At 49.4% G+C, this 25,842-nt stretch overlaps 3 protein-coding genes across 3 annotated transcripts in view; all 3 read left to right on the top strand.

Annotated features, from left to right (window-relative positions):
• Positions 1–25,842, top strand: part of LOC130358162 (uncharacterized) — a 164,722-nt gene that overhangs the window by 32,818 nt on the left and 106,062 nt on the right. The gene's annotated exons all lie outside the window — the stretch shown is intronic.
• LOC130358153 (zinc finger protein 436-like) overlaps positions 1–25,842 on the top strand; it is a 334,942-nt gene that overhangs the window by 300,640 nt on the left and 8,460 nt on the right. The window lies entirely within an intron of this gene.
• On the top strand, positions 701–24,292 carry LOC130358161 (uncharacterized). Its single transcript, XM_056561013.1, has 9 exons — positions 701–795; positions 6,064–6,200; positions 6,306–6,461; positions 7,992–8,118; positions 23,169–23,263; positions 23,370–23,540; positions 23,618–23,744; positions 23,990–24,081; positions 24,214–24,292. The coding sequence occupies exons 2-9, from the start codon at positions 6,123–6,125 to the stop codon at positions 24,220–24,222; spliced, it is 855 nt and encodes a 284-aa protein (XP_056416988.1). The 5' UTR covers positions 701–795; positions 6,064–6,122; the 3' UTR covers positions 24,223–24,292.

Here is a 25,842-nt window from a genome sequence, read left to right as displayed (position 1 = left end):
TGTGATAAAATTGAAGATTTTCCTAGTATTATGATGGAAAAATTTAGATTTTATAAAGACAGGAGGCGAGTATCATCCCTCCCATTGTACCCTACCCTATTCTATGGTATTCTTTTCTCTTTTTCATGCTATTGAAGAATTTATGTTTGCAGGATGATTCTACAGTTGGAGTTACTCGTTAGTAACATTGTTTCCAGTCGGACTCACTACGTTGGTGTTGGTCGAAGTTCCGGTGGATAGTTTGGAGATCCACGCTGTTAGTTCGGTTCCAGGTTCCGAGGGATCTTCAAGTGTTTGAGAAGTGATGATCTGTTCCAGTAGGAGGCTGCCTGACATAAAGAAAGAGGAGGAGCTGCAGCTGGGTTATATAGGACTCCCTGGGTTGCTATTGGTGGTGGTCATATGGGGGAGTCACTATGGTTGCTACTTACCTAGATACCAGCATTCTTTCTTTTGTGTTGTTAACCCTTGCATTTCTTTCTGCTATTGGGCAAAATAAAGAAGGAATATGCATCTGATACTCGCCTCCTGTCTTTATAAAATCTAAATTTTCCGTCATCATACTAGGAGAATCTTCAATTGATGAAATATCTGAGGATCATTTGTGTCTTATGTAGGTTGTAATCTGACTCCTCCCACCCATGTGACTGATCACATGATCCTGACCTCACCAAAGGTCCTTTAGTCTCTTCGGCTGTATGTGAAACCTGACTCCTCCCAGCCATGTGACTGATCACATGATTGTGACATCACTGAAGGTCCTTCAGACACCTGGAATCTTCTGTATCCAGAGAGGTTAGTGGTGAGAAGAGACATTATTGTTATTATTATTATTATGATGATGTTGTTGTGTACGGAGATGTCCTCAGGGGGTTCAGGTATTACCTCAGTACGGCCCCGGGCTCCGTCACATACGCCGCTCACTGACCGCTGGATGGAGTCGCTGATGCGCCGTGCGCCGATTAGTTAAGCGGTGAAGAGGAGGACACAGGGACCGGATTGCACCCGGTTCTCTTCCCTGCTCCGCTCTCTGCTCCTCGGGCCGGGAACCTGCTGTTATTTCCCATAGGCCATAGCAGTAGATCCTGACCCCGGACATAGGAAACGGGACAGTGCACAGACATACTGCATAATATCTACTGTATAGAGGCAGAACATCTGTGGGGGGTCTACAGCAGAGTATGGGGGCACAGAGGGGGGGGGTCTACAGCAGAGTATGGGGGCACAGAAGGGGGTCTACAGCAGAGTATGGGGGCACAGAGGGGGGGTCTACAGCAGAGTATGGGGGCTCAGAGGGGGGGTCTACAGCAGAGTATGGGGGCTCAGAGGGGGGGTCTACAGCAGAGTATGGGGGCACAGAGGGGGGGGGGTCTACAGCAGAGTATGGGGGCACAGAGGGGGGGTCTACAGCAGAGTATGGGGGCACAGAGGGGGGGTCTACAGCTGAGTATGGGGGCACAGAGGGGGGGGTCTACAGCAGAGTATGGGGGCACAGAGGGGGGGGTCTACAGCAGAGTATGGGGGCACAGAGGGGGCGGGGTCTACAGCAGAGTATGGGGGCACAGAGGGGGCGGGGTCTACAGCAGAGTATGGGGGCACAGAGGGGGCGGGGTCTACAGCAGAGTATGGGGGCACAGAGGGGGGGTCTACAGCAGAGTATGGGGGCACAGAGGGGGGGGTCTACAGCAGAGTATGGGGGCACAGAGGGGGGGTCTACAGCAGAGTATGGGGGCACAGAGGGGGGGGTCTACAGCAGAGTATGGGGGCACAGAGGGGGGGTCTACAGCAGAGTATGTGGGGAACAGAGGGGGCGGGGTCTACAGCAGAGTATGTGGGGAACAGAGGGGGCGGGGTCTACAGCAGAGTATGTGGGGAACAGAGGGGGCGGGGTCTACAGCAGAGTATGGGGGCTCAGAGGGGGGGGGTCTACAGCAGAGTATGGGGGCTCAGAGGGGAGGGGGGGGTCTGCAGCAGAGTATGGGGGCACAGAGGGGAGGGGGGGGTCTGCAGCAGAGTATGGGGGCACAGAGGGGAGGGGGTCTACAGCAGAGTATGTGGGGAACAGAGGGGGCGGGGTCTACAGCAGAGTATGGGGGCTCAGAGGGGGGGTCTACAGCAGAGTATGGGGGCTCAGAGGGGAGGGGGGGGGGGTCTGCAGCAGAGTATGGGGGCACAGAGGGGGCGGGGTCTACAGCAGAGTATGGGGGCACAGAGGGGGGTCTACAGCAGAGTATGGGGGCACAGAGGGGGCGGGGTCTACAGCAGAGTATGGGGGCACAGAGGGGGGGGTCTACAGCAGAGTATGGGGGCACAGAGGGGGCGGGGTCTACAGCAGAGTATGGGGGCACAGAGGGGGGGTCTACAGCAGAGTATGGGGGCACAGAGGGGGGGTCTACAGCAGAGTATGGGGGCACAGAGGGGGCGGGGTCTACAGCAGAGTATGGGGGCACAGAGGGGGGGTCTGCAGCAGAGTATGGGGGCACAGAGGGGGGGGTCTACAGCAGAGTATGGGGGCACAGAGGGGGGGTCTACAGCAGAGTATGGGGGCACAGAGGGGGCGGGGTCTACAGCAGAGTATGGGGGCTCAGAGGGGGGTCTACAGCAGAGTATGGGGGCACGGAGGGGGCGGGGTCTACAGCAGAGTATGGGGGGCTCAGAGGGGGGGGTCTACAGCAGAGTATGGGGGCACAGAGGGGGGGTCTACAGCAGAGTATGGGGGCACGGAGGGGGCGGGGTCTACAGCAGAGTATGGGGGCTCAGAGGGGGGGTCTACAGCAGAGTATGGGGGCACAGAGGGGGGGTCTACAGCAGAGTATGGGGGCACAGAGGGGAGGGGGGGGGGTCTGCAGCAGAGTATGGGGGCACAGAGGGGGGGTCTACAGCAGAGTATGGGGGCACAGAGGGGGGGGTCTACAGCAGAGTATGGGGGCACAGAGGGGGGGTCTACAGCAGAGTATGGGGGCACAGAGGGGGGGTCTACAGCAGAGTATGGGGGCTCAGAGAGAGGGGGGGGTCTACAGCAGAGTATGGGGGCACAGAGGGGAGGGGGTCTACAGCAGAGTATGGGGCACAGAGGGGAGGGGGGGGTCTACAGCAGAATATGGGGGCACAGAGGAGAGGGGGGTCTACAGCAGAGTATGGGGGCTCAGAGGAGGGGGTCTACAGCAGAGTATGGGGGCACAGAGGGGGCGGGGTCTACAGCAGAGTATGGGGGCACAGAGGGGGGGGGGTCTACAGCAGAGTATGGGGGCACAGAGGGGGGGGTCTACTGCAGAGTATGGGGGCACAGAGGGGGCGGGGTCTACAGCAGAGTATGGGGGCTCAGAGGGGGTCTACAGCAGAGTATGGGGGCACGGAGGGGGGGTCTACAGCAGAGTATGGGGGCTCAGAGGGGGGGGGTCTACAGCAGAGTATGGGGGCTCAGAGGGGGGGGGTCTACAGCAGGAGTATGGGGCACAGAGGGGAGGGGGGTCTACAGCAGAGTATGGGGGCACAGAGGGGGGGTCTACAGCAGAGTATGGGGGCACAGAGGGGAGGGGGGGTCTACAGCAGAGTATGGGGGCACAGAGGGTGGGTCTACAGCAGAGTATGGGGGCACAGAGGGGGGGGGGGTCTACAGCAGAATATGGGGCACAGAGGAGAGGGGGGTCTACAGCAGAGTATGGGGGCACAGAGGGGGGGGTCTACAGCAGAGTATGGGGGCTCAGAGGGGGGTCTACAGCAGAGTATGGGGGCACAGAGGGGGCGGGGTCTACAGCAGAGTATGGGGGCACAGAGGGGGGGGGTCTACAGCAGAGTATGGGGGCACAGAGGGGGGGGGGTCTACAGCAGAGTATGGGGGCACAGAGGGGGGGGGTCTACAGCAGAGTATGGGGGCACAGAGGGGGCGGGGTCTACAGCAGAGTATGGGGGCTCAGAGGGGGGTCTACAGCAGAGTATGGGGGCACGGAGGGGGCGGGGTCTACAGCAGAGTATGGGGGCTCAGAGGGGGGGTCTACAGCAGAGTATGGGGGCACAGAGGGGAGGGGGGGGTCTGCAGCAGAGTATGGGGGCACAGAGGGGGGGTCTACAGCAGAGTATGGGGGCACGGAGGGGGCGGGGTCTACAGCAGAGTGATGGGGGCTCAGAGGGGGGTCTACAGCAGAGTATGGGGGCACAGAGGGGGGGGTCTACAGCAGAGTATGGGGGCACAGAGGGGGGGTCTACAGCAGAGTATGGGGGCTCAGAGAGAGGGGGGGGGGGGTCTACAGCAGAGTATGGGGGCACAGAGGGGAGGGGGGTCTACAGCTGAGTATGGGGGCACAGAGGGGAGAGGGGGGTCTACAGCAGAGTATGGGGGGCACAGAGGAGAGGGGGGGTCTACAGCAGAGTATGGGGGCACAGAGGGGGGGGGTCTACAGCAGAGTATGGGGGCTCAGAGGGGGGTCTACAGCAGAGTATGGGGGCACAGAGGGGGCGGGGGTCTACAGCAGAGTATGGGGGCACAGAGCACAGAGGGGGGGGGGGGTCTACAGCAGAGTATGGGGGGCACAGAGGGGGGGGGTCTACAGCAGAGTATGGGGGGCACAGAGAGGGGGGGGGGTCTACAGCAGAGTATGGGGGCACAGAGAGGGGGGGGGTCTACAGCAGAGTATGGGGGCACAGAGAGGGGGGGTCTACAGCAGAGTATGGGGGCACAGAGGGGGGGGGTCTACAGCAGAGTATGGGGGCACAGAGGGGGGGTCTACAGCAGAGTATGGGGGCACAGAGGGTGGGTCTACAGCAGAGTATGGGGGCACAGAGGGGGGGGGTCTACAGCAGAGTATGGGGGCACAGAGGGGGGGGGTCTACAGCAGAGTATGGGGGCACAGAGGGGAGGGGGGTCTACAGCAGAGTATGGGGGCACAGAGGGGAGGGGGGTCTACAGCAGAGTATGGGGGCACAGAGGGGGGGTCTACAGCAGAGTATGGGGGCACAGAGGGGGGGTCTACAGCAGAGTATGGGGGCACAGAGGGGGGGGTCTACAGCAGAGTATGGGGGCACAGAGAGGGGGGTCTACAGCAGAGTATGGGGGCACAGAGGGGGGGTCTACAGCAGAGTATGGGGGCACAGAGGGGGGGGGGTCTACAGCAGAGTATGGGGGCACAGAGGGGAGGGTATATATATGGGGGGGGTCATTACATATATATGAGGGGACGGGGGGTCTACAAATATATATGGGGGCATAGAGGGGGTAATTATATATTAGAGGGAAGAGGGTCTACACATATATATGGGGCACCAAGAGGGGATCATTAAATGGTAACTCTCATTAAAACGAATTTTTGCTATTGCTCCTTATGGTAAATAAAACATATTTCTAATAGACTTTATTTAAAAAAAAATTATTTTTCAATGTTTTATTTGTGTTTAAAAAAAGCTTCAGAGCACATTTCCCCCCATCTCATACACAGACTTAGGACCGAAGTCCAAACACAGGAAGTGCAGCCTGGAGTGCTGAGGGGGTGTCCAACCAACAGCATATGGCAGTTAAGTGTGAGAGGAGCTGTGATTGGATGAGGCTGGACACACCCCCTCAGCACTCCAGGCTGCACTTCCTGTGTTTGGACTTCGGTCCTAAGTCTGTGTATGAGATGGGGGGGGGGAATGTGCTCTTGAGCCTTTTTAAGCACAAATAAAATATAGAAAACTTCTTTTTTTTTATTTTTTTTTTTAAACAAAGTCTATTAGAAATATTTTTTATTTACCATAAGGGGCAATAGCAAACATCAGTTTTAAAGGGGTACTACCGTGCTGACAACTTATCCCCTATCTAAAGGGGGAGTCACCACTCCTAAACGGAGTCACACCTAAAGGGGCAGATATGCTTCATTGTGTTTTCTTCATCAATGACCATGCACAGCGCCATACTCTTGGTAGTGGTGGTGTCTGGTATTACATCTCAGTCCTATTATCCTGATTGGAGGTGGCGGAGCTGTTGTGGCTTTGTTATGCACTGTATAGGGAGTGGTATATGGGATGGACGTCATATATGTGGAGTCACCATAAAGTCTCTTCCAGCTTGTCTTTATATACACTCTCCAGGGGGAGGTCTCCATTAGTGGTCGGGGGTCTCCCTTTCTTCTCCTGACTGCCCCCTAAGGATGGAGAAGGACCTGGATGTGATGGAGGAGAGAATATTACACGTGGCCCTAGAGATCATGTCCCTGCTGAGCGGAGAGGTGAGGGATTCTGGAGATCATGTCCCGTCTCTTCTATCTCTAAACCATGGACATGGCTGGAGAGGTGAAGGGATAAAGTGACATCAATGTCTCCTCCATACACAGGATTACATGGTAGTGAAGACAGAAGAGGGGGAAGGATGGAGCAGGGAGCAGGTTCCTATATCGCTGCCTCCACCTCACTCACTGATACATAAGGGAAACAGTCATCAGGAGATCCTGGAACTCATCAACAAGATGGCCGACCTGCTGACTGGAGAGGTGAGCACTGCTGGAGGTGTCAGGAGGGAGGGGCAGGCTGATGACTGGAGAGGTGAGCACTGCTGGGGGTGTCAGGAGGGAGGGGCAGGCTGATGACTGGAGAGGTGAGCACTGCTGGAGGTGTCAGGAGGGAGGGGCAGGCTGATGACTGGAGAGGTGAGCACTGCTGGGGGTGTCAGGAGGGAGGGGTAGGCTGATGACTGGAGAGGTGAGCACTGCTGGGGGTGTCAGGAGGGAGGGGCAGGCTGATGACTGGAGAGGTGAGCACTGCTGGAGGTGTCAGGAGGGAGGGGCAGGCTGATGACTGTAGAGGTGAGCACTGCTGGGGGTGTCAGGAGGGGGGGGCAGGCTGATGACTGGAGAGGTGAGCACTGCTGGGGGTGTCAGGAGGGAGGGGCAGGCTGATGACTGGAGAGGTGAGCATTGCTGGGGGTGTCAGGAGGGAGGGGCAGGCTGATGACTGGAGAGGTGAGCACTGCTGGGGGTGTCAGGAGGGAGGGGCAGGCTGATGACTGGAGAGGTGAGCACTGCTGGGGGTGTCAGGAGGGAGGGGCAGGCTGATGACTGGAGAGGTGAGCATTGCTGGGGGTGTCAGGAGGGAGGGGCAGGCTGATGACTGGAGAGGTGAGCACTGCTGGGGGTGTCAGGAGGGAGGGGCAGGCTGATGACTGGAGAGGTGAGCACTGCTGGGGGTGTCAGGAGGGAGGGGCAGGCTGATGACTTGAGAGGTGAGCACTGCTGGAGGTGTCAGGAGGGAGGGGCAGGCTGCTGACTGGAGAGGTGAGCACTGCTGGAGGTGTCAGGAGGGAGGGGCAGGCTGATGACTGGAGAGGTGAGCACTGCTGGGGGTGTCAGGAGGGAGGGGCAGGCTGATGACTGGAGAGTTGAGCACTGCTGGGGGTGTCAGGAGGAAGGGGCAGGCTGATGACTGGAGAGGTGAGCACTGCTGGAGGTGTCAGGAGGGAGGGGCAGGCTGATGACTGGAGAGGTGAGCACTGCTGGAGGTGTCAGGAGGGAGGGGCAGGCTGATGACTGGAGAGGTTACCACTGCTGGAGGTGTCTGGAGGGAGGGGCAGGCTGATGACTGGAGAGGTCAGCACTGCTGGGGGTGTCAGGAGGGAGGGGCAGGCTGATGACTGGAGAGGTGAGCACTGCTGGGGGTGTCAGGAGGGAGGGGCAGGCTGATGACTGGAGAGGTGAGCACTGCTGGAGGTGTCAGGAGGGAGGGGCAGGCTGATGACTGGAGAGGTGAGCACTGCTGGGGGTGTCAGGAGGGAGGAGCAGGCTGATGACTGGAGAGGTGACACTGCTGGAGGTGTCAGGAGGGAGGGGCAGGCTGATGACTGGAGAGGTGACACTGCTGGAGGTGTCAGGAGGGAGGAGCAGGCTGATGACTGGAGAGGTGACACTGCTGGAGGTGTCAGGAGGGAGGGGTAGGCTGATGACTGGAGAGGTGACACTGCTGGGAATGCTGGGACATTATACAATAAGGGAGGGCTCTGCTGATGACTGTATCATTGTGTGTGTCAGGTTCCTATAAGGTGTCAGGACGTCACTGTCTATTTCTCCATGGAGGAGTGGGAGTATATAGAAGGACACAAGGATCTGTACCAGGACATAGTCATGATGGGGGATCACCGGCCCCCAACATCACAAGGTAAGAGGAGACCAGGGATGAGGAAATTTAAAAAAAAAACTACTTGTCCAAGGGACTAAACCAGAACACAATCTACTTGTCCCTCAAGAAAATCCACTTGTCCTGGTAGATAAAATAATTTCAACAAAAATAGTCTGATCCCCCCACTAGACCACCAGGGATGGATATAAGATCCTTTAGACACTGCTGACAGCGCTGATCTAATGGTTTTAATAGCGGCCGCGGTGATCGCAGCATGTCAGGGTATTAGCGGGGGAGGGCTGTAGGTAGATCCTTTGACGCCCGAGGCAAGCGCCCCCCCCCTATGACCCCTATAACTCCAATCTCCCCATATACAGGGATGGGGGTAATCTTATGTGCCGGGATCTGTAGTTTTTATCGGAACTATTATTAGGAAAGGGGCTTATTCACATGTATACGCACTTCTTAAATTATTTTAATCACTATTTTTCAGTCTTCATCGGGACTTATACACGGAGCCTTTTGATTGGATAATAGTGAACGCCGCTGTGTTATTTGGGGGGGGGGGGGATCTGCTTCTCCAGTTTTTATGCTGCATTTTATTTACTTTAATTATGTGTCAGAAAATGCTGGAAGTTGCATTTAGTTACTAGATAACTACAACACCCAGCATGCCCTGATGCAGCCTATGGCTCTGCAGCTGACCCGAACCAAAACTACAACTCCCAGCACGTTACACTTTATAGTTCTACAGTTTAGGTTATGGTGCAACATGCTGGGAGTTGTAGTTTTGGTTCAGGCATGTTTGTGTGCATCCGTGGGGCGCTTGGTCGGCGGGTGAGTATGAAGGGGGGATTCTGGGGGTGCAATTTAGTGCGGGCGGCCAGAAACCACTAAAAATAAATAAAATTAGATGGCACAACTGGCGGCAGCTCATAATTTCCTCTTGACACGTCATTGAGACGTCAGTATGTCAGTCCGCCCCTGTACAAAACATACATACACATCATACATACACATCATACATACACATCATACATACACATATACATACACCGGCCACTGCCCCCTATATCATACATTACATACATACATCATACATACACCGGCCACTGCCCCCTATATCATACATTACATACATACATCATACATACACCGGCCACTGCCCCCTATATCATACATTACATACATACATCATACATACACCTGCCACTGCCCCCTATATCATACATTACATACACACATCATATATACACCTGCCACTGCCCCTATATCATACATTACATACATACATCATACATACACCGGCCACTGCCCCCTATATCATACATTACATACACACATCATACACATCATATATACACCTGCCACTGCCCCCTATATCATACATTACATACACACATCATACATACACCGGCCACTGCCCCCTATATCATACATTACATACACACATCATACATACACCTGCCGCTGCCCCCTATATCATACATTACATACACACATCATATATACACCATACACACATCATATATACACCTGCCACTGCCCCCTATATCATACATTACATACACACATCATACACATCATATATACACCTGCCGCTGCCCCCTATATCATACATTACATACATACATCATACATACACCGGCCACTGCCCCTATATCATACATTACATACACACATCATACATACACCGGCCACTGCCCCCTATATCATACATTACATACATACATCATACATACACATATACATACACCGGCCACTGCCCCCTATATCATACATTACATACATACATCATACATACACCGGCCACTGCCCCCTATATCATACATTACATACACACATCATACATACACCGGCCACTGCCCCCTATATCATACATTACATACATACATCATACATACACATATACATACACCGGCCACTGCCCCCTATATCATACATCATACATACACATATACATACACCGGCCACTGCCCCCTATATCATACATTACATACACACATCATACACATCATATATACACCTGCCACTGCCCCTTATATCATACATTACATACACACATCATACACATCATATATACACCTGCCACTGCCCCCTATATCATACATTACATACACACATCATACACATCATACATACACCTGCCACTGCCCCCTATATCATACATTACATACACACATCATACACATCATACATACACCTGCCACTGCCCCCTATATCATACATTACATACACACATCATACACATCATACATACACCTGCCACTGCCCCCTATATCATACATTACATACACACATCATACACATACATACACCGGCCGCTGCCCTCTATATCATACATTACATACATCATACATACAGACACATCATACATACATACATACACCTGCCACTGCTTCCCCCCCATTATACATTACATACACACATCATATATACACATACTCACACCATAAATATACACCATACATATGCACACATCATACATACACCCGCTGCTGCCCCCTATATCATACATTACATACACACATCATACATACACCCGCTGCTGCCCCCTATATCATACATTACATACACACATCATATATACACCATACACACATCATATATACACCTGCCACTGCCCTCCTATATCATACATTACATACACACATCATATATACACCTGCCCCTGCCCTCTATATCATACATTACATACACACATCATATATACACCTGCCACTGCCCTCCTATATCATACATTACATACACACATCATATATACACCTGCCGCTGCCCCCTATATCATACATACACCATACACACATCATACATACACCTGCCACTGCCCTCTATATCATACATTACATACACACATCATACACATCATATATACACCTGCCTCTGCCCCCTATATCATACATTACATACACACATCATACATACACCTGCCGCTGCCCCCTATATCATACATTACATACACACATCATACATACACCATACACACATCATACATACACCTGCCACTGCCCTCTATATCATACATTACATACACACATCATACACATCATATATACACCTGCCTCTGCCCCCTATATCATACATTACATACACACATCATACACATCATACATACACCATACACACATCATATATACACCTGCCACTGCCCCCTATATCATACATTACATACACACATCATATATACACCTGCAACTGCCCCCTATATCATACATTACATACACACATCATACATACACCTGCCACTGCCCCCTATATCATACATTACATACACACATCATACACATCATACATACACCGGCCACTGCCCCCTATATCATACATTACATACACACATCATACACATCATATATACACCTGCCGCTGCCCCCTATATCATACATTACATACACACATCATACACATCATACATACACCTGCCACTGCCCCCTATATCATACATTACATACACACATCATACACATCATACATACACCTGCCACTGCCCCTATATCATACATTACATACACACATCATACATACACCTGCCACTGCCCCTATATCATATATTGCATACACACATCATATATGCACCTGCCGCTGCCCCTATATTATACATTACATACACACATCATATATACACCTGCCACTGCCCCCTATATCATACATTACATATACACATCATACATACACCTGCCACTGCCCCCTATATCATACATTACATACACACATCATACATACACCTGCCACTGCCCCCTATATCATACATTACATACACACATCATACATACACCTGCCACTGCCCCCTATATCATACATTACATACACACATCATATATACACCGGCCACTGCCCCTATATCATACAGTACATACACACATCATACACATCATATATACACCTGCCACTGCCCCCTATATCATACATTACATACACACATCATACATACACCTGCCACTGCCCCCTATATCATACATTACATACACACATCATACATACACCTGCCACTGCCCCTATATCATACATTACATACATACATACATCATACATACACCTGCCACTGCCCCTATATCATACATTACATACACACATCATACATACACTATACACACATCATACATACACCGGCCACTGCCCCTATATCATACATTACATACACACATCATATATACACCTGCCACTGCCCCCTATATCATACATTACATACACACATCATACATACACCTGCCGCTGCCCCCTATATCATACATTACATACACACATCATATATACACCTGCCACTGCCCCCTATATCATACATTACATACACACATCATACATACACCTGCCGCTGCCCCCTATATCATACATTACATACACACATCATATATACACCATGCACACATCATATATACACCTGCCACTGCCCCCTATATCATACATTACATACACACACATCATATATACACCTGCCACTGCCCCTATATCATACATTACATACACACATCATACATACACCTGCCACTGCCCCCTATATCATACATTACATACACACATCATACATACACCTGCCACTGCCCCTATATCATACATTACATACACACATCATACATACACCTGCCGCTGCCCCCTATATCATACATTACATACACACATCATATATACACCTGCCACTGCCCCCTATATCATACATTACATACACACATCATATATACACCTGCCACTGCCCCCTATATCATACATTACATACACACATCATATATACACCGGCCACTGCCCCTATATAATATATTACATACACACATCATACATACACCTGCCACTGCCCCCTATATCATACATTACATACACACATCATATATACACCATACACACATCATGTATACACCTGCCACTGCCCCCTATATCATACATTACATACACACATCATACACATCATATATACACCTGCCACTGCCCCCTATATCATACATTACATACACACATCATACATACACCTGCCACTGCCCCCTATATCATACATTACATACAAACATCACACATACACCTGCCACTGCCCCTATATCATACATTACATACACACATCATATATACACCAGCCACTGCCCCCTATATCATACATTACATACACACATCATACATACACCTGCCACTGCCCCTATATCATACATTACATACACACATCATACATACACTATACACACATCATACATACACCTGCCGCTGCCCCCTTTATCATACATTACATACACACATCATACATACACCTGCCGCTGCCCCTATATCATACATTACATACACACATCATACATATCATATATACACCTGCTACTGCCCCCTATATCATACATTACATACACACATCATACACATCATATATACACCGGCCACTGCCCCCTAAATCATACATTACATACACACATCATACATACACCATACACACATCATACATACACCGGCCACTGCCCCCTAAATCATACATTACATACACACATCATACATACACCATACACACATCATACATACACCTGCCGCTGCCCCTATATCATACATTACATACACACATCATACATACACCATACACACATCATACATACACCTGCCACTGCCCCCTATATCATACATTACATACACACATCATACATACACCTGCCACTGCCCCCTATATCATACATTACATACACACATCATACATACACCTGCCGCTGCCCCCTATATCATACATTACATACACACATCATATATACACCATGCACACATCATATATACACCTGCCACTGCCCCTATATCATACATTACATACATCATATATACACCTGCCACTGCCCCTATATCATACATTACATACACACATCATACATACACCTGCCACTGCCCCTATATCATACATTACATACACACATCATACATACACCTGCCACTGCCCCCTATATCATACATTACATACACACATCATATATACACCATACACACATCATATATACACCTGCCACTGCCCCCTATATCATACATTACATACACACATCATACATACACCTGCCGCTGCCCCTATATCATACATTACATACACACATCATACATACACCTGCCACTGCCCCTATATCATACATTACATACACACATCATACACATCATGTATACACCTGCCACTGCCCCCTATATCATACATTACATACACACATCATACATACACCTGCCGCAGCCTCCTATATCATACATTACATACACACATCATACATACACCTGCCACTGCCCCTATATCATACATTACATACACACATCATAAATACACCTGCCACTGCCCCCTATATCATACATTACATACACACATCATATACATCATGTATACACCTGCCACTGCCCCCTATATCATACATTACATACTCACATCATATATACACCTGCCACTGCCCCCTATATCATACATTACATACACACATCATACATACACCGGCCACTGCCCCTATATCATACATTACATACACACATCATACATACACCTGCCACTGCCCCCTATATCATACATTACATACACACATCATATATACACCTGCCACTGCCCCCTATATCATACATTACATACACACATCATACATACACCGGCCACTGCCCCCTATATCATACATTACATATACACATCATACATACACCTGCCACTGCCCCCTATATCATACATTACATACACACATCATTCATACACCGGCCACTGCCCCCTATATCATACATTACATACACACATCATACATACACCTGCCACTGCCCCCTATATCATACATTACATACACACATCATACACATCATGTATACACCTGTCACTGCCCCCTATATCATACATTACATACACACATCATACACATCATATATACACCTGCCACTGCCCCCTATATCATACATTACATACATACATCATACATACACCGGCCACTGCCCCCTATATCATACATTACATACACACATGATACATACACCTGCCGCTGCCCCCTATATCATACATTACATACACACATCATACATACACCTGTCGCTGCCCCCTATATCATACATTACATACACACATCATATATACACCAGCCACTGCCCCTATATCATACATTACATACACACATCATACATACACCTGCCACTGCCCCCTATATCATACATTACATACACACATCATACATACACCTGTCGCTGCCCCCTATATCATACATTACATACACACATCACACATACAGACACCATACACACATCATATATACACATCACACATACAGACACCATACACATATACACTTCATATATACACATGACACATACACCATACATATGCATACATCATACATACACCCGCCATTGATACACCCCCCCTAATCATACATTACATACATATACAACCACCCTTCCCGCCGCCTGCATGCTCGGCCTCCTCACCTGAGCCGGTGTGAGGTGAAATCCCCAGCCTGCGCAGCGCAGTCTCCGCACACACAGAAATCCCCAGCCTGTGCAGTGCAGTCTCCTCACACACAGAAATCCCCAGCCTGTGCAGTGCAGTCTCCTCACACACGTCCTCTCTCCACAGAGGCTGTGTGTGTGGGAGGGGAGAGGCTGTGTGTGGGGGAGGGAGGAGCTGTGTGTGGGGGAGGGAGGAGCTGTGTGTGGGGGAGGGAGGAGCTGTGTGTGTGGGAGGGGAGAGGCTGTGTGTGTGGGAGGGGAGAGGCTGTGTGTGGGGAGGGAGGAGCTGTGTGTGGGGGAGGGAGGAGCTGTGTGTGGGGGAGGGAGGAGCTGTGTGTGGGGGAGGGAGGGGCTGTGTACGTCCTCATTCTCCCCCTGTCTTCTTGTATTAAGCGGAGCTGCGCTCTCCATCCTCCGGGAGGGGGCGTGGCTTAATCATCTCCTGCAGACGTGTGACCTCAGCCTCTGCCCTTTCTCCTGAGATCCCCTCACACCGGCTGGGGGGCTCTGAGCAGCGGCCCCCGGCTACTGAAATCAGCTGGGGGCCGCCACTGATCCAACAAAGGTAATCCAGGTGACATGTAGTCTGGGAGATAATCCAACAAAAGGTAATCCATGTGACAGGTAGTCTGGGAGATAATCCAACAAAGGTAATCCAGGTGACAGGTAGTCTGTGAGATAATCCAACAAAGGTAATCCAGGTGACATGTAGTCTGTGAGATAATCCAATAAAGGTAATCCAGGTGACATGTAGTCTGTGAGATAATCCAATAAAGGCAATACAGGTGACAGGTAGTCTGGGAGATAATCCAATAAAGGTAATCCAGGTGACATGTAATCTGTGAGATAATCCAATAAAGGTAATCCAGGTGACAGGTAGTCTGTGAGATAATCCAATAAAGGTAATCCAGGTGACAGGTAGTCTGTGAGATAATCCAATAAAGGTAATCCAGGTGACATGTAGTCTGTGAGATAATCCAATAAAGGTAATCCAGGTGACATGTAATCTGTGAGAAAATCCAATAAAGGTAATCCAGGTGACAGGTAGTCTGGGAGATAATCCAATAAAGGTAATCCAGGTGACAGGTAGTCTGGGAGATAATCCAATAAAGGTAATCCAGGTGACAGGTAGTCTGGGAGATAATCCAATAAAGGTAATCCAGGTGACATGTAGTCTGGGAGATAATCCAATAAAGGTAATACAGGTGACAGGTAGTCTGAGATAATCCAACAAAGGTAATCCAGGTGACATGTAATCTGTGAGATAATCCAATAAAGGTAATCCAGGTGACATGTAGTCTGTGAGATAATCCAATAAAGGTAATCCAGGTGACATGTAGTCTGTGAGATAATCCAATAAAGGCAATCCAGGTGACAGGTAGTCTGGGAGATAATCCAACAAAGGTAATCCAGGTGACAGGTAGTCTGGGAGATAATCCAATAAAGGTAATCCAGGTGACAGGTAGTCTGGGATATAATCCAATAAAGGTAATCCAGGTGACAGATAGTCTGGGAGATAATACAATAAAGGTAATTAGCTCTCCCTATACAGTGCCCTGAGGGCCAAAGGTGTATTGTGCACAGAAAGTGTATGAAAACAGTAAATAAAAGTATTTTAACTCTGAGCTTTATGTCACTGGACAACATCAACTGAGGGGTACAAATAGTGATGTCCTTAAATCCATCCAAGTAGGTCGGGTGACTCTAGGATCCGTCACAAGGATAACTACCGGACGGCCGCTTGCATTCTCTGGTAATTTCTCATACAATATCCATGCGAATAACTCCAGCTATTTTAACAGTCCAGGCATGTAGTATAGTCTTGTTACACTGCTCCCCTTTTGTGGAACACCCCGGCAGACCCGGATTGATCCTTTTCGGGTCAACTTGGAGCTGTCCGGTCCCCTGATAGGGTAAAAGTTCAGTTTCCTTGGACAGTCCATCTGCATTACCATTGAATCTGCCAGAGCGGTATTGGATGGAAAAATTGTAGGGTTGCTGGGCCAAGCTCCATCCTGTTTGGGAATTAGGACCACGGGTGAGGCCCAGGGACTGTCAGATGGTTCGATCACCCCCAGTCTTAACATCTCTGGTATTTCCTTCCTTATCTCCTCTTTTACTGCCTCAGGGATTCTGTAGGGAGTTTGTCTGAGAGGGTTTTGTCCTGGGGTCTCTACGTAATGATTGGCTAAGGGAGTGTACCCTGGCTCCTGGGAAAACGCCAACCATTTCTCAGCTAGTAATTGTCGGATCTGTCCCTTTTCTGCTGGCGTTAACCGCTCCCCTAGCTGTATGGTATTGAGCAGGGTTTTAGGTTCTGAGTTGGCTAATAGGTCGGGGATGGGTAAGCTGTCAGGGTCTTCGGTGGCTGGGATACAGATGGCGGCTATATCCTCTGGTCTTTCCTGATACTCTTTTAATAAGTTTACATGAAAGGATTTCTGGATCCTTTCATTTTTGCTGCTGGCAATTACAAGCCGAGGCCCCTAATTTCAACCCAAAATCCCAGGAAAAGTTATTGACTCGAGTATAAGCCTAGGGTGGGAAATACATCATCCCCCCCTGTCATCATCCAGACCCTCATCATCATCACCTGTCATCATCCCCTTGTCATCATCCCACACATCCCCCCTTCATCATCCCCTTGTCATCATGCCCACCCCCCTTCATCATCCCCTTGTCATCATCCCACACATCCCCCCTTCATCATCCCCTTGTCATCATGCCCACCCCCCTTCATCATCCCCTTGTCATCATCCCACACCCCCCTTCATCATCCCCTTGTCATCATCCCCACCCCCCTTCATCATCCCCTTGTCATCATCCCCACCCCCCTTCATCATCCCCTTGTCATCATGCCCACCCCCCTTCATCATCCCCTTGTCATCATCCCCACCCCCCTTCATCATCCCCTTGTCATCATCCCCACCCCCCTTCATCATCCCCTTGTCATCATCCCACACCCCCCCCTTCATCATCCCCTTGTCATCATCCCCACCCCCCTTCATCATCCCACACCCCCCCTTCATCATCCTCTTGTCATCATCCCCCCCCCTTCATCATCCTCTTCTCATCATCCGCCCTCAGTGGTCTTCAACCTGCGGACCTCCAGAGGTTTCAAAACTACAACTCTGCGATACTACATACCGGATATACTCGAGTATAAGCCGAGTTTTTCAGCACGATTTTTCGTGCTGAAAACACCCCCCTCGGCTTATACTCGAGTGAACTCTCCACCCGCAGTGGTCTTCAACCTGCGGACCTCCAGAGGTTTCAAAACTACAACTCCCAGCAAGCCCGGGCAGCCATCGGCTGTCCGGGCTTGCTGGGAGTTGTAGTTTTGAAACCTCCGGAGGTCCGCAGGTTGAAGACCACTGCGGCCTTCGACATCATCCAGCCCCCTCTCACCCCCTTTAGTTCTGTACAGTACTCACCTCCGCTCGGCGCTGGTCCGGTGCTGCAGGGCTGTCCGGAGAGGAGGTGGTCCGGTGGGATAGTGGTTCCGGGCTGCTATCTTCACCGGGGGCGCCTCTTCTCCGCGCTTCCGGCCCGGAATAGAGGCGTTGCCTTGACAATGACGCAGAAGTACGTTGGCAATGAACGTACCTCTGCGTCGTTGTCAAGGCAACGTGACTATTCTGGGGCCGGGCCCGAAGCGCTTAGAAGAGGCCTCCCCGGTGAAGATAGCAGCCCGGAACCACTATCCCACCGGACCACCTCCTCACCGGACAGCCCTGCAGCACCGGACCAGCGCCGAGCGGAGGCGAGTACTGTACAGAACTAAAGGGGGGTGAGAGGGGGCTGGATGATGTCGAAGGCCGCAGTGGTCTTCAACCTGCGGACCTCCGGAGGTTTCAAAACTACAACTCCCAGCAAGCCCGGACAGCCGATGGCTGCCCGGGCTTGCTGGGAGTTGTAGTTTTGAAACCTCTGGAGGTCCGCAGGTTGAAGACCACTGCGGGTGGAGAGTTCACTCGAGTATAAGCCGAGGGGGGTGTTTTCAGCACGAAAAATCGTGCTGAAAAACTCGGCTTATACTCGAGTATATACGGTATGTAGTATCGCAGACTTGTGCTACTACTTTGTAAGGGCCTTGCCAGGAGGTCTGGAGCTTATTCCCTTTGACAGGCCTAAGCACCAGCACCTTCTGGCCCACTTGGAACGTTCTCTGACTGGCGCCCTGATCGTACCAATGTTTCTGTGGACCCTGGACTGCATGGAGATGGTCTCGTGCCAACCGAGCTAAATGCTCCATGCGGTCCTGCATTTCCAGTACATATGGCACGATGGGAACATCTCCATGTTCTGTCTCTCCCTCCCAGTGCTCTCGGATGAGGTCGAGGGGGCCTCGCACGCTCCGTCCATAGAGCAGCTTGAATGGGGAGAACCCGGTGGATTCCTGCGGCACCTCCCGATAAGCAAACAAGAGGTGCGGCAGGAATCGCTCCCAGTCTCTGTATTCCGCCGTAAAGGTCCGCAGCAATTTCTTGAGGGTACCATTAAAGCGTTCACAGAGACCGTTAGTCTGAGGGTGGTACGGTGAACTAAGCAGGGTCTTAATACCGCAGACCTTCCACAACTGTTGTGTTAGGTCTGTGGTAAACCGGGTCCCTCTGTCGGATAAGATTTCCTGAGGAAACCCCACTGTGGTGAATATCCCAACAAGAGCACTGGCAACAGTGTCCGCCTGGATATTCGTCAGAGCGCCGGCTTCCGGGTAGCGAGTAGCATAGTCCACTACGGTAAGAATATATTTCTTACCCGAGGGACTGGGTTTAGGTAGGGGACCCACTAGGTCGACTGCCACCCTGCTAAACGGTTCCTCAATCACGGGCATAGGTGACAGTCGAGCTTTAGGGTGATCCCCTCTTTTCCCCACCCGTTGGCATATATCACAAGTGCTGCAGTAATGTCGCACATCCCTCGAGATCCCCGGCCAAAAGAAGGTCTGGGTGATCCTGTAGGTGTTGCGGTTAACCCCTAGATGCCCTGCTAATGGAATGTCGTGGCCAATTCGAAGAAGTTCCAACCGGTACTTTCTGGGTACCACTAGTTGGCGCTTCTGCGAAGGGACACAGCCTCTCTTTCTGCCTTCGGTCAATCTATATAACCTGTCACCATCCCATATAGAACGTTCCCGCTCGTCCCCTCTACTGGCTGCTAATTCCCGATACCTTTGGAGGGTGGGGTCCTCCCTAGTTTCCCTCCCAAACTCCTCTGGGGTGTCCCAAGCTATGGGTCTTTTTATCGTAGTGGGGTTAAATGGGGGTGCTGGGCTTACCTGGGTCTCCCGGCTTGTGGTATAATCATCTGTGATACGGGTCTGTGAGCGGGTGGTTACGGGACAAGCAGCAGCAGGCATAGGTAAATAAGCCGAAGTCAGAGGGCCAATGTCGTTGCCCAACACTACCTCGGCAGGCAGGTTGTCCATAAGGCCAACTGTGGTCTTTCCCGACCCGACTCCCCAGTCCAAATGCAGCGAAATACAGCACCCCCTGCAACCCGAACAGCAACGGTGTGAGTAGACACATTTTCTGGCTTTACCAAATGCTTTTTAATCAAAGTGATAGTAGACCCGGTATCTTTTAGGCCTTGTGCTATTTGTCCATTCACCCGTACCCCCTGACGGTGATGCTGACGGTTATCTGGAGAAGCAGCTTGTATTGGGTCTGCCTCATACAAAATTCCCAGACATTCCTCAGGGCCCACCTCTGTTTCTAGGCAGTGAGCCGCAGAGGGGCGTGATGGGGTGGCCTCTGTGTTGGGTGTTGTGCATCTCCAGTTGTTATTGGTAGATCTCAATGGGCAATAACGAGCAATATGTTCCGTGTTGCTGCAGTGATGGCACGTCACCCTAGACAAATCTCGGGGGGTAGTTGGTGGACCCCTGAGGGCGCGGTGGTCCTGGAGCCTGAAACTCTGGGTGTGAGGTGACAGCTGGAGTGCGCAGTTCTACGTTTTGAGCCAGCCGTGTAGTACCCTGGCTTACTTTTCTTGTTTCCGCATACTCATCTGCTAGCCGCGCCGCCTCGTTTAAGTTAGCGGGCCGGCGGTCTCGTACCCAGTCTTGTATGTCCGCGGCCAGGTCTTGGAAGAAATGTTCCATTAGGAACAACTGCAATACCTCCTCCCCGGTGTTGGCCTTGCACCCTTGGACCCAATGTGAGGCCACCCTTTATAATCGGTTGGCCCATTCCATGTGGGAGTCCACAGCCTTCTTCTTGGACTCCCGGAAGCGGCGGCGGTATGCTTCTGGGGTTACAGCATACCTGGTGAGCAGTGCCTCTTTCACCCTTTGATACTGCGATATCTCTACTGCAGTAAGTGCTCGGAAAGCCTCATTTGCTTTCCCTGATAGTTTCCCAGCCAGGATAGTGCCCCATTGCTCTGGTGGTACTTGGTGTAGTGAGCACTGCCTCTCAAAGTCAGCCAAATACCCATCAATTTCTTCTTCATTTTCCACAAATGTTTTAAAAGCAGTAAATGGAATTTTCTTTACTGCAGCAGTGGGTGGAGGGGCAGGAACTGCATGTGTAATGGGCTTTCTAGCTCTTACCAGTTCCGCTTCTTGTCTCCTCTTAGTTTCGATCTCCTCCTTTGCGTCCCGGAACAGCTGGTTTATTAGTTCCGTGGACGTTGCTGGATACAAGGCTAATCTCCGCTGTACAATAGCAGTAAGTACATCGTCCTCGCTGATAGGTGCAATAGGTTCAGTTACCTCCATGGACCTATCCCTTTCGTCCAGCTCCAGCAGGTCTATCCCTTTCGTCCAGCTCCAGCAGGTCAGCTATCAGCTCTCTCCGTGGTCTGTTACTGGCACTCCTACCACGACTCTCCAATAAATCTTTTAGTGTGGGTCTTTCCAGCCTGGCATACCGAGACTCCATTCAGCACTTGCTCTTTTGATAAAAGGACGATCCCACCGCTGCCACCAATGTAACGGCTACCCAGGTAGAGAGAGGGTATCAGCCGTTGATGACGTCCTTTTCCCTGCAAGCTGCTGTGTCAAAGTAAAGCTGGTATAATCCTATTCACGATATCCAGAGGGAGAGTCAGGTTTAGCTGTAAAAAGAGCAGAACAATATTCCCAAATAATCCCCTTTCAAGAACGAGACGAGGCTACGTTTGAAGGGTCAAGAAGAACTGTTTATTGTGGAACAATTGTCTTCTTTTATAGGAAGGACATCACAGGGGGAAGGGTCAGTAAAGACAATACCGGTGACAGGTAGTCTGTGAGATAATCCAATAAAGGCAACACAGGTGACAGGTAGTCTGGGAGATAATCCAATAAAGGCAATACAGGTGACAGGTAGTCTGGGAGATAATCCAATAAAGGTAATTAGCTCTCCCTATACAGTGCCTTGAGTGCCAAAGGTGTATTGTGCACAGAAAGTGTATGAAAACAGTAAATAAAAGTATTTTAACTCTGAGCTTTATGTCACTGGACAACATCAACTGAGGGGTACAAATAGTGATGTCCTTAAGTCCATCCAAGTAGGTCGGGTGACTCTAGGATCCGTCACAAGGATAACTACCGGGCGGCCGGTTGCATTCTCTGGTAATTTCTCATACAATATCCATGCGAATAACTCCAGCTATTTTAACAGTCCAGGCATGTAGTATAGTCTTGTTACACCCCCATCATGTGATCATCACATATACACAATGTATTCAGTCACTCTGTATATTTCCTATAGATATAGACCCAACAAGGATGGAGAAGGCCAGAAAGCACATGGCTGCCAGGATATTACACCTCACCCTAGAGATAATCCACCTGATAACCGGAGAGGTGAGAGGTCACATGACGTCTTATCCCTAGAAATAATCCCGGAAATGACTGGAAAGGGGGCGGATTCTTAGAATGTCTGTAGTGATCAGTGTCTCACCATACACAGGATTACACAGTAGTGAAGAAGTGGTCTGGTGAGTGTGTGACCCCCCGTGTGTCAGGAGGATCGGGCACCACCCAGAGCCCCACCCCCGAGGATCCTCCACCTCATTCACTGATACATGAGCAGAAGATCCTAGAACTGACCACCAGGATGACTGAGCTGCTGACTGGAGAGGTGACACTGCTGGGAATGCTGGGACATTATACAATAAGGGAGGGCTCTGCTGATGACTGTATCATTGTGTGTGTCAGGTTCCTATAAGGTGTCAGGACGTCACTGTCTATTTCTCCATGGAGGAGTGGGAGTATATAGAAGGACACAAGGATCTGTACCAGGACATAGTCATGATGGGGGATCACCGGCCCCCAACATCACAAGGTAAGAAGAGACTTATATATAGATATCACTCTCACTACCTAGTAACATAGAAATCTATCCAGCAGGTGATGTATTCATTCCCTGTGTATTCCCTACAAATGGATATACAGCAGGTGATGTATTCATTCCCTGTGTGTTCCCCCCTACAGATGGATATACAGGAGGTGATGTATTCACTCCCTGTGTGTTCCCTACAGATGGATATACAGGAGGTGATGTATTCATTCCCTGTGTGTTCCCTACAGATGAACTAATGGATAGAAATCCACCCGAGAGGTGTCCCCGTCCTCTGTATTCCCAGGACTGTCCAGAGGGAAATGTCCCAGAGAAGCATCAGGTAGATGAGGCTGATCCTATATCTCTATAGGGGGGTCCTGCAGTCATAGATGTGGGGTAGATTTTGGGGGTCTCTGTTGCTCCTCCTGTCTGTGGTATTGTAGTCAATTGTTCTATTTGTCACATCAGGAAGAAGGTCTGATTATTATTAAAGTGGAGGATGAATCAGAAATAGAAGAGGAGGAGATTAAGAGAGGCTATGACTCGTGTATGAGGGAAGCGGAAATTCCGGGAGGTGTTACCCCAGGTATGTAATAATTCCATGAGGTGTTACCCCAGGTATGTAATAATTCCAGGAGGTGTTACCCCAGGTATGTAATAATTCCAGGAGGTGTTACCCCAGGTATGTAATAATTCCAGAAGGAGTTACCCCGGGTATGTAATAATTCCAGGAGGTGTTACCCCAGGTATGTAATAATTCCAGGAGGTGTTACCCCAGGTATGTAATAATTCCAGGAGGTTTTATCCCAGGTATGTAATAATTCCAGGAGGTGTTACCCCAGGTATGTAATAATTCCAGGAGGTGTTACCCCAGGTATGTAATAATCCCAGGAGGTGTTACCCCAGGTATGTAATAATTCCAGGAGGTGTTACCCCAGGTAACATGGTAAGATAGTTCATAAGGTTGAAAAAAGACCAGAGTCCATCTAATTCAACCTATATCCCTACTGATCCAGAGGAGGCAAAAATCCCTCACACTAGAGGTAAAAATTCCTTCCCAACTCCAAATATCAGAATAAATCCCTGGATCATCATTCTGTCCCTATAAATCTATTATACATAACCTGTAATGTTATTATTCTCCAAAAAATACATCCAGACCCTTTTATATTCTTTTTACAGAGTTCTTTCCTCTAGACGTAGAGGATGCCCCCTTGTTATATATACAGTCCTGGGTATAAATAGATCATGGAGAGATCTCTGTACTGTCCTGATATATTATATATATTATTAGGTCACCTCCTTTTATATATACAGTCCTGGGTATAAATAGATCATGGAGAGATCTCTGTACTGTCCTGATATATTATATATATTATTAGGTCACCTCCTTTTATATATACAGTCCTGGGTATAAATAGATCATGGAGAGATTTCTGTACTGTCCTTATATATTATATATATTATTAGGTCACCTCCTTGTTATTTATACAGTCCTGGGTATAAATAGATCATGGAGAGATCTCTGTACAGCCCCCTGATATATTATACATATTATTAGGTCACCTCCTTGTTATATATACAGTCCTGGGTATAAATAGATCATGGAGAGATCTCTGTACTGTCCTGATATATTATATATATTATTAGGTCACCTCCTTGTTATATATACAGTCCTGGGTATAAATAGATCATGGAGAGATCTCTGTACTGTCCTGATATATTATATATTATTAGGTCACCTCCTTGTTATTTATACAGTCCTGGGTATAAATAGATCATGGAGAGATCTCTGTACAGCCCCCTGATATATTATACATATTATTAGGTCACCTCCTTGTTATATATACAGTCCTGGGTATAAATAGATCATGGAGAGATCTCTGTACTGTCCTGATATATTATATATATTATTAGGTCACCTCCTTGTTATATATATACAGTCCTGGGTATAAATAGATCATGGAGAGATCTCTGTACTGTCCTGATATATTATATATATTATTAGGTCACCTCCTTGTTATATATATACAGTCCTGGGTATAAATAGACCATGGAGAGATCTCTGTACTGTCCTGATATATTATATATATTATTAGGT

This window comes from Hyla sarda, chromosome 2 (genome assembly GCF_029499605.1).
Source record: "Hyla sarda isolate aHylSar1 chromosome 2, aHylSar1.hap1, whole genome shotgun sequence".
In the NCBI taxonomy this organism is placed as follows: Eukaryota; Metazoa; Chordata; class Amphibia; order Anura; family Hylidae; genus Hyla; species Hyla sarda.
This window is presented reverse-complemented; position numbering and strand designations above follow the sequence as displayed.